The 16,899-nt window shown below is 38.6% G+C and overlaps 1 protein-coding gene across 1 annotated transcript; it reads right to left on the bottom strand.

Annotated features, from left to right (window-relative positions):
* Window positions 1–2,723: 2,723 nt before the first annotated feature.
* pargl (poly (ADP-ribose) glycohydrolase, like) lies at window positions 2,724–12,273 on the bottom strand. Its single transcript, XM_084746250.1, has 16 exons — window positions 11,819–12,273; window positions 10,259–11,027; window positions 8,992–9,111; window positions 7,860–7,943; window positions 7,678–7,749; window positions 6,180–6,263; window positions 5,933–6,093; window positions 5,773–5,852; window positions 5,621–5,687; window positions 4,827–4,902; window positions 4,561–4,708; window positions 4,344–4,422; window positions 4,010–4,118; window positions 3,314–3,407; window positions 3,087–3,215; window positions 2,724–3,001 (listed from the first exon to the last, which is right to left on the bottom strand). Exons 1-16 carry the CDS (start codon window positions 11,881–11,883, stop codon window positions 2,889–2,891), a joined length of 2,250 nt encoding a protein of 749 aa, XP_084602376.1. The 5' UTR covers window positions 11,884–12,273; the 3' UTR covers window positions 2,724–2,888.
* Window positions 12,274–16,899: the final 4,626 nt, after the last annotated feature.

The following is a 16,899-nucleotide window of genomic DNA, read 5'->3' on the forward strand; positions in this document are numbered from 1 at the left end:
ACTTTCTCACTTCATTTTTTAATGCTTTATTTTTCATCTGTTTCTGCTTCCGTTCTCCCCACAGCCGTATTTATTTCCACCCGCCGTCCTGCCACGTCACTGTAAACGTCTCTGTTTGTGCCAAAATGTTAACAGACGACTTGAAATCACATCGTTTCATTTTAATAAAAGAAAATCACGCCAGCGATGGAAAAGAAGGAAAAAAAAAACTCATGTAAAAACACAATGAGATTCCTCCTCAGATTTGAAGAATGTATTTATTTTCATATTGTATGTTTTATTGTTTTCAATAAATGAAGATTAAAGTTCCTGTTGAAAACTTCTCTTTGTTTGAGTGGATTAAATCAATCAATCAATCAATCAGAGACGATCAATTTTAATCAGCTGTGTCGTCATTCACACAGAATTTATCTCAACTGATTTCAAACAGTCACAGTTTTCACTTCACACAACAAAAACAGATTCGACTTTAAAGGGATAGTTCAGAATTTCTGAAGTTGGGTTGTGTGTGGTTCTTATTCATTGTCACTGTAATAACAGAAATAATTAATATTAATTTATTTAAATTTGTTTAAAATGTGTATTTAATTACTTTTGAGTATTTCGTCATTTGTGTTTTGCTGGGCAAAGAAACTTAATAACAAAATACTTAAAGAGTTTGAATTTGTGTATTTGAAATGGTGAAAAAAGTTATATATTCTATTTTATTCTCAAATTACACATTTTTATCCGAAATGAAAATAAAACTGCAATAATGAGTGTTTTCCCAGTTTTTAGCTGAATGTAAGTCCTGTGTCCTGTCAGGTCCAGCTACGCGCTCGTTATGAACTATATTTATGTTCCTTGTGACCTGTAGCTCGAGGAAAGAAGGTTCTTTGATGTTTGTTTACCCAAAAGTAAAGGTATTGATCAGATATTGTTTGCTGAGGTAACTAAAGTACAACAGATTAAAAGAGCAATTAGTAACTACATGTGCAAATAAATACCTAAAATACCACAATATCAGTTTGTATAAAATGTATTTTTGTATTTTCAAGTTACAGATTACTTGTATTTTAATTGAATGCTTTTTCTAATGTCAGTATTTTGTATTTACTTTGATTATCAAGTACTAGAAAGATACTTTCTGATGTATTTGTGTACTTTCTGATGCAGTTTGACAAATGCCCACAGTTTGGAGAAGCAGCAGGAGTACCGGAGTAGGAAGCTAAACAATGTACTGCTGTGGACAAAGTCAGGAGTAAAATGTATTTTAGATTAAATAAAATTAAATCAATATCAGTTTAAATGTACACTATTTTTAGAATATTTTTACTACTTTACATCGCCGTCAGACAGACTTTTCTGTTGGGAAACCGCTGTTATATAAACCAAATATCACTCAAATCAACTCCACTGACAAAAATCAGTGAACTAAAGTAAACTAAAGTAAAGAGTATTTCATAAAATATTTAATTCATATCAATAACAGAAAAACTAATGAACTGAAAAATTAACCTTGAGCTCTGGCGCCCACTGGTGGGGTTCGGGACACCCAGGCTGGAAACCAATGCTTTAAAATACAGAAGTCACACAGTAACACAAACAAAAAAACAAACAAACAAACAAACAGGTCGACGCAGCAGCAGATCAGCAGCTCCTGTTTTCTGTGATGTAAAATTACTGTTTTTGCCAAAAGAGTCTGGTGACTTTGGAGAGATATTTCACTTCTGTATCTGTCATCGGAAAAGTTTGTCTGACAGCAAGGCTTTTTTTAAGGTGTCTAAAATAAAAAACACCTGACTGAGGACGTGTTGACTGTCGTTAATACACTGACTCTGAATAAATACCTCATACAACCACAAGTCAAATAAGCTGAATGAACCCTTTGATTATTACAGTTCACTCACAGCAGGAAGCTTTACGTGTAGAAGCAAGTGTTGCCCTGCGGCTCGCCTCTCAGGTGCATCGCACACATCTGAGGTATCACAACAATCAATAGAAAGGAGGTGGCGTTTTGCAGAAGATGTAAACACAATGTTATCCATCATCACGTGTCAGAGCCTCCTCAGGCTTAAAGAACTACAGCCAGTTACAGCCAGTCGTACATTCAGAAGTTTGTGTTTTAACGGTAATTCAAATGATTTTAGACCTAAAACTGGTCTGAGAAGGTGGTGGAGGGAGTCCAGAACTTTTAACCTAAACTCCTTTAAATAAAAGTACTAATACCACACTGTAAAAACACTGTCTCAAGCAAAAGTCATGTGTTGAAAATGTATGTACTTAAAGGGACAGTTCACCCCAAAATAGTAGTTTTGGTTTGAGTTGTTGAGATTTGCAGTTATCAGCTGGTGTTAAAAAAAAAAAAACACCAAAAAAGAAAATACATTTGCATTTTGCATTAAAAAAAAAAGATTTTATGCTTATGGTGGCGTGTTCTTAATACTATGGTGATTTTCCTTAAATTAGATTAAAAAATAACAAACATCACCTTGCTAACGGTATTGCAACATATTTTATGTATTAAATCGCATTCATAAAGATCTTAAAAGACTCTTGAATTTAACTTGTTATAACTACTGGAGGAAACACACTGACTACAGATAAGTGCCTCACACAAATACACGTCAAATAAAGCAAACTGTCCCTTTAAGACTCAAGATAGGAAAGTTTCTCTACCGCAAATCACAGTTAATTTTAATGTAACACCCTCAACCCTTCGCTGCCTCCTCCACCTCTTAAGGCACAGATCATGTCGCCACAACGTGCCTGGTTTGATTCCAGCTGTTCTCCTCCGTCTCTGCTGCTACGCTGCCAAATATCAAATCAACTTCAACAAATGGAGTCGGTTAGTCTTCATTTCCGCTCGACTTTGGTGCAAATTCAGATGCGGACGTGGACGTGAACCCTCACATCCGACTCCGCGAATGGCTGATTTTCCTCCTGATGAAGTCAAACAGTTCCAGACGTGAGCCGTGGTGCTGCTCAGCGCAGAACTCCTCCAGGAACCTGTACAGTTTGTCTGTGAAGGAGCAGATCGAAAAGTTAACAAACCGACGTGAGAAACGAGCAACATGTGAGCTGCTTTGTGTCCTGTAAACTCTCACCGACTGTGATCTCCTTTATAACCAGGAGGGAGTAAATCTGCTCCAGACCTTTCTTCAGTTTGTCATCTCCGAAGGTGAAGAAGGCGAGTCCCCTCCTCGCCTTCGCCGCTGCCATCAGCTGGATCAGAGCTGGACGGGAACGTAAGGGAGATTTTTTAAACGTGGGACTCATTGTGAAAATAATTGGCTGATTAATTGATGAAAAATGAAATGAAAATAATTGTTACCTTTGAGTTGTGGGTCTCCGTTGAAAGCTCCACAGCCCCACTTGCCCGTGGCGATGTCTGGCTCGTCACCGTGACCTTTAAACCCACAGTACGCCTTCAAGGACACAATAAAATAAAAACAAACCACACATCAAACACACAAAGAAACAGGAGACGACAGAAGCTTTTTAACTCACTTCTCTTTTTAGGAAACACAGTTTGCATCTGCTTTGAGAAGTCAGTGTGTATAAAGTTCTGATGAAGTAACGTTGGCGTGAAAATGAACAGCAGCGCGAACACTTTACACCGCGTGTACGTTGGACCCTTCTGGGCTACTGTAGAAACATGGCGGATTCTGTGGAAGATAACCTGCTTTTTATCTGTAAACAACTCATTTTAAGGTAACAAAAACATAACGATTCATATTATACACGAATGAAAACATACTCAGGAATATTATAGTCCATTTTTGTCATATTTTACCCATAAATCACAGTAAATCTTTCACTTATAAACTGTAACTACATGTAAGGATTTGTGGACGGGTGTAAAAACAGTGACGAAGACAAATTAATATGATTAATTGCAGGAAACTGATCATCTGATTCATTTTTGGGGGGATATTAGCATATGTTATTTTCCTTTGTATTACTTTAGATCATGTGTTGCTGTGAAAATGATGACATGTTGAGAAAACTCACAGGAAAAGCTGCTCACCTTGTTAAGTTCTCGTTTCACCTTGTACATGTTGTACTGCTCCATCCTGGATTTAAAGTTCAGAGCGTCGATGGCTAAGATCTGCCTCTGCATCCGACCCCAGCCGTCTCTGCAAAGATCACATCACAAATGTGAGGGAAAAACAGAGAATATGTAGAAATTTAAAGGGATAGTTCACCCAAAAATGAAGATTCTGCAGCTCCTGTGAAACTCCAGAAGTGTTTTGTGGACTAAAAAAAATAAACCTGATCGGCATGAGGGTGAGAAGATAATGACTGAAGTTTCATTTTTGGGTGAACTGTCCTTTTAAGATAGATAAAGTGAGAGCTCGTACTTTTGGAGCCTGTCGTCATGACGACCTGCCCACTCAAAGGAGTCGGCGAAACCGGAGTAATTGCTGAACTGCTGAGTGCCTGAGAAACATACGAGTTAAAAACATCCTGTGAGACGTGAACGTCTTGTCTCGGACCACCATGGAAAAAATATGTGCAGTTGGCCTGTTTGACTGATCAGTAACTAATCAATCAATCGACTAATCATTTCATTATTACCTGTGATGATCAGACACTCGGTGTCGTTGAGTTTCTCAGTGAAGAGGCGGGAAACAATCAGCTCTGGATTAATGATGAACAGGATCTCTTCCTGCACCAGACCAGAGCTCAGAACACCTCCACCGATCCAGCTGCAGGCGAAATCCACCTGCACACACACACACACACACACACACACACACACACACACACACACAAGAAGAATCTTAAGATCAATTCTAGACTACAACAGCTGTGTATGGCCTCTGCTCTGGCTCCGGTCGTACCTGCAGCATGCCTGTGCCTTCAGTCTCGATGGTGCCGGTTGATGTGACGTGCAGTTTAGGCATCGGCTCCTTACAGCTACCAGAGAAAAAAGACACACAAAAAAAAATTAGACCAATTTACATCAACAAGGACACACTGTAGAAATGAAAAAGTTGACAAAACTCAACATTTCAAGGAAACTTAGTGTAACAGAGTTTTGAATTTTGAGCCCAACGCTCAAACTGTTTAAGCTTTGAAATAAACTAAAAACTTTTGCCAACTCTTAGTAATCTATAGTTGAGAAAATTTACTTGTCTTCTTTATATAAACTAGAATCTTTGAGTTTATAAGCAAAAACCCCAGATATTTCAAAAAAATCTACTGGACGGATTAACAAAAAGACACAACGAGAGAAAAAGATGTAACAAGTTTTCAAATAATTAAAAAATATTTTTTGTTATAATAATTTACTTTTCTTCTTTGAATAAACTTTAATCTTTGAGTATTTAAAAACTCGAAACAAAACCCCTGAAATGTCTCAACAACTATTGGATGGACTGCCAAAAGGACGCAACGAGACAAAAAGACGTAACACCACGAAGATGACGTAACAAGATGAAAAAGACGTAACAAGACAAAGACGACGTAACATGATGAACAAGACATAATAAGACAATGTATGTATGTATGTCTGCCAGATTTCATAAAATAAAAACTTCCGTTGCAGGGTGTAATGGTCAAGAGTATAATGATCTAACATATTTATTTTTCCAGCATAATTGAAGAGTAGAAATCCAGAGAAGTTTATTATTACTTCTCCCAGTGGTGTCCGTCACTGCCGCAGCGCCTCTCAAACATCACCAGTCCACTCAGATCAGTTTCTGCAGAAACAACAACAGTCAGTCACAGATCTTCACCGATTCGTCTGACAAACAGGAGGAAGAGGAGGAGGAAGAACCGACTCACTGTCATCTGTCACCTCTCTGAAGTAATGCATGATGGCCCTCAGCTTCTCGACCTTCCGGAAGGACGAGTTTCCATACAGGCTGCATGCAGGACGAGAAGTGAGAGTGAACTTACAGACAGACAGAACGCAGACAGGACGTGTGAAGGAGTGTTTCCTGACCTGCTGAAGTTGATGCTGGGGTATCTGTGGTACTCGGCCTTTGGGGACGTGGTGTTGCGGTGGGGGAACGTGCAGAAAAACGCGTTGGCGAGCAGGCAGGCTATCTGAGCTCGCGACAGAGTGATGGCTGCAGAATGTCCACTCCGGAGCAGCGGGATGGCCTGGAAACATGGACACAAACTCGGTCACCATCATCAGCACCAGTATGACAGAACTGTGGAGTCACTGGTTCCAGTAAGTTTCATACCGTCCTCACTTCCTCAGGCAGCTTCAGGGCCAACTTAGCGATCTTTGGAAACAGGGCGTGGCCATTTTCAGATTTTGGGACACACTAGAAAGGAAATATGATTATTTATAATGTGCATCATGCAGTTTTTTGACAATTTGACTGTCCAAAGCAACGACACGTACATTTAAAAATATGCATGATAACTATTTGTGCACCACCTTTCCAACATCAAGACAAAGACCACGCAACAGGACGAAAAGACATTCCAAGACTATATGTACCAAGACTGTTCATGACAAGATGAAAATGGAGTATTAAGACAAAGACAACTTTCTGACAAAAACAATGTAACAAGACGAAGACAATGTAGCAAGTTGAAAAAGATATGAACGAGCTGGAAAAGACATAACAAGACAAAAAGACACAACACCAAGATGACGTTACAAGATGAAAAGACGTAACTAGACATTTACATATCAGTGTCTCCAGGAGGTTGTGATGTTGTGATTACAACAATTAATTTCTGTACCACCTTGCAATTTTGTCCAATCACAACAACTTTTACATAAATCCAAACGTCATAGCTTCCCATGACTTCCACGGATCATAACAGTCCCCTGTCTACTGTCTTCAGCTCAATGTTTTATTATTTACTTTGTTTTGTATTGTAATTCTCTTTTTAATTTGTCACAGGTACTGAAAAGAACTCTGCTGGTTTTGGTTTTCAGATCAGTATTTCTTGTTTTATTTTGCAGCTGTCTTCCGTCTTGTTTTTTGTCTTTACTTCCTGTCTTTGTCTGTTTTCCCGCCCATTTGAGTTCTGATTGTCCTCACCTGTCCTTGATTGTTCACACCTGTCCCTCATCAACCTCCCCGAGTATTAGTTCTGTGTAGTAGTTCTGTGTCTGTTCCCTTTTTAGTTCATCTTCATCACTTTGTTTGCTCTTTATTTGGATTGATTTTCCTTGGCAGCTCAGTAAGTTTCTGAGTTTTCATTAAACTTTCTAAACTGCACCTACTGTTGTTGTAAATCTGCATTGAGCCCATTCTGCTGTTTCAAGAACACGTGGTTTGTCATTGTTACTGACAGTTATCAACGCTCTGCACACATTTTCTGCTTTTTCTTTTGACTGAGTTTGAGCTCTAAATAGATTTTGCTTTGCAGTGTGGGCTCCATAGACGTCTTCAAACGACTTCTTTTGTCAAACCAACAGTCTAAACACTGAATTTCAGATGATATAAAATAGATAAAAGCAGCAACAGCAGCATTTTTTATTTACTATATTTTCTATTATTATATAACTATAGATGTTTATTAATTAATTTTAATTAGAGCAAATAATTATATATACATAATAAAATTGTCAAAATAATGATATTAAATGTGAAATAGTTTTTAAATTGTGTTTCCTTGCATTGGACAAACAATTGGTGGTCTATGAAAACAAATCAATGGGCACAAACAAAACAGGAAGAAATCATAAAATCATTTGTTGATAAACACGTGGACACTGACCTTATCAAAGGTGGAGAGGGCATCGAACTTCCATTCTCCTTTATACTTGGGGTTACACTTGATGATCACTTCCTGTTGAGAGACAGAGTTTGAAAAATATTTAACATTCCTCGGAACCAGATTAGACAATGATAGTATAAAAAAATGGTACAAATTCTCATCATCCATGGCTGCAAACAGACCTCCACATCCTTAACGCTCACTTCTGTCTTCTTGGCCAGACTGCCGAGGTGCTTGGAGATCACATCCCACCTCTTCACCCACTGCTGTGGATGAAAAAGATTCATTCTAATATGTATTGTGCACCTACCTAACAATATATGCCCCCAAAAATCAAATTCTTAGTATTTTTATACCAAAATCTGCTCATTTTCTTCCTATAATGTGGCGTGACATCCACCCATCAAGCACCACCCATGGCAGCAAAGAGCTAAAATTTATCAGTTAGCTAGCTAGCAACATCATGCTACATCAGGTTAGGACACGCTCATATTTTAAAAAATTCAAATCAGACTCTTCAAACTTTATGTCCCGTCTGCCTGTCCTGTTCCACTTACAAATATTCTGATATTGAAGCTAAATCTAAGCTAAGCTAAACGCTCTCTAAATGCTGTCTCATCAGGACTTCACAGTCAGACTTTATGTGCTAAAAGTCTTATTTTGCAAATGAAAAAAATAATGCATAAACTAGAAAACACTCCCTCTCTAAGTTCAACACACTCAGGAGGTTTTGCTGCTACAGCCTGACTCAGTTCAGTACAAACCATTAGCTTATGTTAGCTAATTTTAAGCAGATATTTAAAGGGCATGTTACAACAAAGTTGCACAGTGAAGTTCATGAATGTGTTCATATGGCAGCCATAGTGACTACTCACTAGGCTAGTTGGTGAACATGCTACCATGCTAGCAAGCTGAGAACATGCTAGTGCTAATCAGCATCAACAGTTTTCTGAGCTTCTCTCTGTTTTCTCTGTGCACCCAGTATTTTTTCAGCCATGTTTTTTTATTTACGTTTGCCGTGAATACATTTATTTGAGCGTCCCAGTACCTGCAAAATGACTTGTTTCATTACGAAGTCTACAGGAGCCACATGATTATATAAGTTTATCTCCATTCATTCTTGGCTGAAGCCTCTGGTGTACTTGTTCTATGGGCGGGACAACACGAAAGCAAATGTGGAACATCATCCGTCATTTCCTCAAGTTAGAATTGATCTCTTTGTTCCTTCTGGAGTGCATGTAGCTCCCTGATCACATGGACATGATTCTTATCTAGATCAACAAGAGTCAGGTGAACTGACTCAGACAGACACACCTTTGTCATTCCACCCTTTTGAATGAAACTTTCTGGTGAGCACGGCATTTTCACAAAGTTGCTGCGCCACTGGTCTCTGCCCTCATGAGAGGTAACTATTTGTTTTCTGAAAGCAACCACCTGTAGGAAAAAAAACAACACGGTCATGTTAAACAACACAGCATCAATAATCCTAGTCAAGTAATCTTCAGTATTATCTGAAACGTGTACTTAAAGTATCAAATTACAGTATTGTATAGACTGAAATCATATATCAGTCGCAGGAGACATTTTACTGCAGACTGAATACTTTAATTAATTTTAATTAAAGTACATTTTGTTGATGATACTTCTGTATTTCTTCACAAGTAGGATTTTGAAGGCAGGACTTTTACTTGTGAAGTATTTTTTTTACAGCTTTCAGTGAAGGATCAAAGTCCTTCTTCTAACACCACATGTACTCTCTCAGAAATAAGGGTTCCAGCAGGGTTCTTCCTGAGGGGCTGTAGAACTACCTGGGTGGGTTCTAGATACAACTCTTTGGAATGTAAAAGGGTTCTCAGTAGAACCTCTTAAGTGGGTTCTAATAAACCCTTGGAGTATAGACCCTAATAGGTTTCAGTAAAACCCTGTTGATGGGGTCTTTTCTTTCCCTTAGAAGGTCAAAAGATTCTGGATGGAACCCTCTGTGAGGGTTCTGGTAGAACCACTGCACCAAAGTAGGTTCCCCTTTAGAACCCCTCATGGGCGATTCTGGGAATATTTTTTGCAAAAAGTCACAGATGTAACTTTATAGTGGGTTCTATGTAGAACTCTCTGAAAGGGTTCCAAGTGGAACAATTATAAAAGGTTCTACCAGGAACCCCAACAGGGCAAAGCTACAGAACCCTTTATAGTTCTAGTTGGAACCTGTATTTCTGAAAGTGTAGCAGTGGAGGAATTGTCCTCCTCTGTCTCTGACTCCCAGCCCTGCTACTAGCAGTTGGCCTGCGGAGCTAATGTTAAGATTGGTTTGTTAGCTAATGTTAGCAGTTGGTCTGCGTAGCTAACATTAAGACTGATCCATGTAGCTAATGTTAGTGGTTGGTCTGCGTAGCAAACCTATGATGGGTCTGTTGGCTAACATTAGTGGTTGTTAGCTATAGAAGCCTTTATGGTTCTAGTTAGCACCTTCTTTTTCCTAAGAGTGTAGTGAAGTGGCATAAAATAGAATTACTTAAGTAAATTCTCAGCTTAGTTACTTTTGACGACTGGAGACAAAGACAAGTCGGAAAGGACAAGTTCTTACATCTATGAGGACAGTGTGCGTCTGGCTGAAGTCCAGAGGTCCCAGGTTTTGGTGACATTGTGGAAGTCGCTTCAGATCGTCCAGCTGACAACACAATGATGCAAGGTCCTCCAACTCCGGCTCGTCCTCCGCTTTATGTCCCCAACTCTCAGCTCCGCGACTAGAGGATGCAGAAGTCGACCCAGACTTTGGACAGTCCTCTTCTTTAGGTCTCCGGCTCTCAGCCCCGCAGCTTAATTGTTTAGACCAGGAGGAACCGTCGGACCTGTCCTCCTCTGCATGTCCCCAACTCTCAGCTCCACGACTGGAGGATGCAGAAGTGGACCCAGACTTTGGACAGTCCTCTTCTTTAGGTCTCCGGCTCTCAGCCCCGCAGCTGAATGGTTTAGACGGGGAGGAACCCCTGGACTTGTCCACCTTTGCATGTCTCTGACTTTCAGCCCCGGTACTGGAGGATTCAGGGGTGGAGAACGATATCAGATCGGCTTCTTCTGCACTCATCCCACTTTCATCCCCGCTGCAGGATTGTTTAGAGGGGCAGTTGGGGCAGTTGCAGGTCCCGCGGCAGCGTTTGCCCTGACTCGCCTGCTCTTTGCTGTCTCGTTCTGTTTCTCGCTCAGGTTTCTTGTCCCCCCCCTCCCCTGATCGGTCATCAGCATCAGACTGAAAAATCGATTTGAACGCTGAGCTGTCGTTGCGGTGGCGTTTGTTGTCCATCTCTCGGGATTTCGACATTAGGAGAAGCAGAAAAAACAGGCCAATCTGGAGACTGAAAAAAAACAGGATTTAAAAAAAACACATGAACAAAAATGTGATCATGTGATCAGCAGTCATTCTAAAGTGTTGCTACATGCTAAATGCTAACGTTAGCATACTCACATGCCTATTAGGGAATACCTGATATGTATTTTTAATAATTAACTGCTTCTCATGGCTGATACTGATAAAATAACCAATAATTTCACATTTTTTGGGTATTATTTTAAAAAGAAGTTCAAAGAAGCTGTAGTTTATACAAACCTGAGGGTAAGAAGGGCTCAAATATTAAATATAAATATTTACTGGAGCAAGTAAAGTGAAAAAACAACATTAACATATGCAAAACTTCAGCATGCTAAAAAATATTAATATTCCATTTCTGCTTTTGAATTCCTGTGTCTTACAGACTGGTCCTTTAAGTTGAGCTCAGAGAAAGATTCAGCAAATGAAAGTGAAAACAAACGAACATGAGCGATTCTGCTCAGTGAAACTCAAACTAAATTAAGTAAAGACGAACCAGTACAGAAACACATTTTTGACTGTAGGGGGACCGATAATACTCGTGTACTTTTACTCAAGTTAAGTATTTTCAGTGGAGTATCCCTACTTTTACTAAATCATTAGAGTCCTTCTTCCATCACTGCCAGGTTAATGTCTCACCAGTGTTTACAGAAATATGACAATATTTAAAATCAGCAGAGTAAATACAGTCTGAACTCTGAGAATCTTTACGACCAGTGAAATCTGTCTTTACGCACGAAATACACTTAATTAATAAAAACACTTGAACAAAATACTCACATCTCACCAAAGACTGCGCCAAATATGTCAGATTTCACGAAACTATTATTAATTACAGCGATCATCGATGAAAACTAAGACAAGACGCCCTGAATCACGCGCACACAGAGTCAAGTTTTTTTTACTTTCACTTTGAGCGAAAACGAAAGTAAAGTCAGCTGAGGGGCGCAGCTTCAGCGGTGACAACCGTGCAGCGTGAGACTGCGTTTTCTTCTAAACGACGAAAAGTTTCTGTGAGGAAAAATAGAAGAATCACAACTAAACGACAACAACTGTTGGTCATAAACATGAGACCTGGAGCAGGTCGCAGTCTCCAACTGCGGGCGCGTTAATTACGCATCAGCGACCGTAAAATTACGCAATTGAGCGACTTTATGAACATTTTCCAGCCTTTATTATATGAGTACTTAAAAAAAAACGGGTTAATTTAAGTTCTCTTAATTACATTAATTCACAATCATCTGAAAAACTAACTAAACATAAGAGCGTATCATTAAAATGAAAAATTAATTTGTGTATTCAAAGTGTGTCATCAGGTCAGTTTCTTTATGACACCGACAGTGGTGGAAAGTACCTAAGTGTGTTTACTCAAAAAAGTAACTCTCAAAAGAGACATTTTTGGTCAAAGAGGAAAGAAAAATCTGTCTGGAGACACAATTATTTAACTTTTTTTTAAATAATATTAGAAACTTCTCTTTTTTCACATTTTAGTTTACATTTGGTTTTATAGCCTACACATTTTTACTCAAAAATCACAAAAAACAAACAAACAAACAAACAAAAAACTCCAAGGCACTCTCTTTAATTAAATTGTCTGAATTGTCAAGGCATGGTCTGCACTGTGACACTAAAAACATTTAAAGTGATTTAACAGAGAGTTCATTGGAGTTTTTGTGATTTTTGAGAACACCAGTGTTTCTCAAAAAAATGGCTTTTAACTTAACTCAACATTTTTTGATTTACACATATTTGCAATTGGGGAATGTAAGAATCACTTTAGACCTGCAACAATGATAAATTAACATTGACATTTAAGAAGCTGAAATCAGAGACTTTAAATCTACACCTGTTGCAGAAAAAGGTCTTTAGTCTTATTGTCTTACTAAAAAAGTATACTAATATATACCAATACACACTAACACTGTATTTAACTCACTGCTGTACAGATATTTGTACCAGTACAATCCTGCATTCAGTGGAGTTTGATTTTTGAACACAAGGTGGCAGCAGTGAGCCGAGCTGTGATTCATTTGCAACAGAGTTTCCCAAAAACCATCAATAATAATATAACATACATGACTACATCTCAGAGAGAAATATTGTTCTTTCTACTCCTCTGCATTTCTTTATTTAACAACCATGTTTACTGCTCACTTTTCAGATTAATATGTTGCATAAAAAAACATGATCAGCTCATAAAATACAATATAATCAGCTGCGCTTGGCCAGTATCTGATCGTCTCATTAAGGTTAGTATTGTTCTAAAAGAAAAAAAAACACAATCTGATGCATCAGGTCATCTTTATAAATCCAAACTAAGTAAAAGCACATAAGTTTTATCAGCATAACTTCAAGTATCAGTGGTAAAAATATTGGTTGTGCAGTAAATTGTCTCCTGGTGTGACTGATATCTGACTCTGTGAGGATAAAGATGCTTTATTATCGTTCCAGAACGTGTTAAACATGACAGAACAAAATGAGGTTCTCAGGTTCCACTGTAATAAAATCACAGAATGGTATAAAACAGACTGTGTTCAAAGTGCAGCAGTGCCGAGGTGAATAACACAATAAATAACTGTGACATTATCAGATTGTTCTTATTGATGCATCGATGTGCTGCTACAGTAACTTCTACAAACTCATCTGGAACACAAGAACAGGCCGAAAACTATAATACTTTAAGTACATTTTCTGATAATACTTCTTTAAGTTTTCAGTTAAGTTCATACTAAATGCTGGACTTGAACTTGTAATGGAGTATTTTTACATTAAAGTGGTAAAACATCTGAGTAATTTGTTTTCCTGACCTTTTTCTAATCTTTGATTTCTGGGCAGAATATTAGCTGATTTCTTTTTGCTTTTCTTTTTGATTTTCTTTGCATCTGGAACATGACGGCAAAAAAATGTTGGTTGGAAACGACTGATTTAATCTTAAATAATTCATTGTATTTTATAGGTATATCATATGTCTTTAATATAAAATGTTAATGTAAAAAGTAACTACAGCTCCACATAAATGTTCTGCAGTAAAAAATACAATATTTTACTTTCCACCCCTGCAGCAGAGTAGCTCAGCTCTAATCCAGCTGCTGCAGATGTTTGGATCGATGCACCTGCACAAAGTTTCAGCTGAGGAGCCTCCAACATTTCATCTACACGTCCGTGTAATTTCGGCCGAGATCAGAATAGAAGTGAAATCTGAGCGCGTGGCGGCAGATGGTCGTAGGAGTAGCATGTAAAAAAGATGAAAATCAAGAGGTCGAAGGACAGAAGGACGGCTGGAGTTCATGCTAATTGCGACAAACTGCCCTCGAACAGCGAAACAGGAGCGAAAATATTCCACTGCACCGCCACATCGGCCAAACGGAGGGTCACGCAGATGGCCGAGCTGGATGGAGAGATCTACATCAGGAGGATTTTATGGGAAAGGAATCGTCTGCCAGAGCAGCAGTGGAGGAAGTATTCAAAACATTTATGATCAAGTGGCAAAAACCAGACTGAGAGAACACTCTGTTCAACACGTTAAATAAAATTATTATTATTATTATTTGCACAAAGTACAGAAAATAAAAGTATTCACGCTGCAGGAAAATTATCCCTGTGGGTTTTCTCCTGTTGTCTTACATTGTGTTATTATAACTGATGCATTAAAGGGCCAGTGTGTAGAATTTAGTGACGATGCATCTAGAGCCAGTGTTCAGTTTGTCCTCTCTGGGCTACTGTAGGAACATGGCTGCCTCCATGGAAGAGGAGCTGCTCCCTCTGTAGATATAAACAGCTCATTCTAATGTAACGAAAACAACGATTCTTATTTTGACTTATGAATATTATATTCCATTCAGTAAATCCCCATAAATCTCACATGCTGGTCCTTTAATTAACTAGTAACTAAAGTTGTCAGATAAAGAACTAATGACTGTAAGTAGAGCTGCAAGTTAGTTAGCCTATTTAGCCGACTCATGATGACTCAGCAGAGAACAACTTGATTATTTTTGCCCAATCCATCTAAAAAAAAAAAAAAGCTGTCATTTTAGAAGTTAAACCTCTTCAAGTGTTAAATTTAATACTGGATCACATTTTAAATTATAAAAAGCATAAAAAGTATTAGAAATCAGACTTAATCCAAATTTATTGTCATCCAAGTTTTTGTACACTTTGCTATTTTGGTTTTGAATTGGTCATGTTTGTGCTCAAGATCTATTATGAAAATTACACATTTAATTCCACAAACCAATCATAAAAATGGGTGCAACAGAACTTCTCTTCTCCTGCAGCAGCAGCAGCAGCAGCTCTCTGAGTCTGAGGCGACTCCACAATGTTATATCACTCCTCTAACACAAACAGTGATTTAACGCGGCCAAAATCAATATTGGTTTAAGTGTACGGTCTATTTAGAACATTCTCCCTGCTGTTTTAGCTGTTTTTGAACCCAGTTATCTAAAAATGAACATTTGTTTTCTTTCAGATCTTTGCGGATGCTCAGTGAGAAACTAAACTTTGATGTCATACATGTATTTTTACTATTTCAAGTCAAGTTTTCAGTGGCTTTTAAGTTTTGGTGCAAAAATTTAATCTATGTTTAGAGTAAAAACTAAACTGAGGTTTAAAGAGAGGTTTAAATGCCATCTTTCTTCATTTTAAGCTAGTTTAGCTTCACCTTGTTGGTACAACTCAGCCTTAGATATTTTACAAAAGCAAAAAGGAATTGAAGCCTTCATAACTGATTTGTTCCAAATATTTCACGAATATTCACGGTTTTCATCATCTATTACTATAATCGTCAATTTTCAGGACAAAAAAAAAAGACAGGATTCGCTTGTAATTCAGGACATCTGGCGAATCTAGTTGGGCTTTTTAAGAACCTGTAGCCATCCTGAATATCTAAATTTGTTGAAAAGTCACACGTTTCCTGGGGTGTACTCACTTTTTTCACATGACTTTATACTGGAGTAAATGTAGCTGCACTGAGCCTTGGGGAGGTCATTATGAGAAAAGGGTGAAAATTAGGATTTCGTATGCTTTGAAGACATGACAGTGGAGTTAAAGAGTAGCTGGTGGGCAAACGCCATCATGAGTTCTTGTGATGACAGTCATGTGCGTTGCTATCTCAGCTGCATATATCATACAATATGTGCAGCTGTGGTTGTGTGTGTTTTTTTTTTCTCCCCCTCCTACGTGAAATGTCATGTGTCTGTTAGGAAACGGCGGTTTAAAGTGCGCTTGGGCAACGAAAGGGTGGAGGACCTCGCTCACTCAGTCATCCTGCGTCTGTGTGAGCGTGTTATTCTGGGTCAGCCATTTCCCTGGAATGTTCTGCCTCCTGCCAAAGAGAAAGTCACTACAATGGTATGCACACATAACACTGCAGAAACACAAGGATGACTTAAAAAGGCCTGAAAGTGAGGAGACAGGGCCGGTGCTAATGTGTCTCTCCTGTGTGACCGGTGTTTCTCTCTCTCTGCAACACATTATGGCTCCTCTCATCTGCACTATTATGCATGAATATTCAAAATAACACCTACAGTTATGAAATAGGCTAGGTGTGTGTGTGTGTGTGTGTGTGTGTGTGTGTGTGTGTGTGTGTGTGTGTGTGTGTGTGCAATATGGTGAACCATCTGCCCGAACTCTACAGAAGACTCCCAGGAGCAAAATCACCTTTTAGAGAAGGGAAAGCAAGATGGCACTTTTCCTGTCCTCTTCCATAATCTTCAAGTTCACAATCTAACTGATTTTTTTGGGATTTTACATTAGTTTAAACATGACATCTACTTTCTGTCTGTCTTTCCTGATAGAGAACTCCAGTTTGGAGAAGCAGCAGGAGTACTGGTGTAGGAAGCTGAGCAGTGTATCGCTGCGGACAG

This window comes from Lutjanus erythropterus, chromosome 20 (genome assembly GCF_056507025.1).
Source record: "Lutjanus erythropterus isolate fLutEry1 chromosome 20, fLutEry1.hap2, whole genome shotgun sequence".
Taxonomy (NCBI): Eukaryota; Metazoa; Chordata; class Actinopteri; order Lutjaniformes; family Lutjanidae; genus Lutjanus; species Lutjanus erythropterus.

What these genes read in the sequence shown, in the direction of transcription:
- pargl (XM_084746250.1), bottom strand. Translation starts at nt 11,883, where the DNA reads ATGATCGCTGTAATTAATAATAGTTTCGTGAAATCTGACATATTTGGC. An exon ending in AAGGCACAGGCATGCTGCAG is followed by an intron (nt 4,709 to 4,826) that starts GTACGACCGGAG and finishes GTGTGTGTGCAG; the next exon opens with GTGGATTTCGCCTGCAGCTG. An exon ending in TATAAAGGAGATCACAGTCG is followed by an intron (nt 3,002 to 3,086) that starts GTGAGAGTTTAC and finishes GCTCCTTCACAG; the next exon opens with ACAAACTGTACAGGTTCCTG.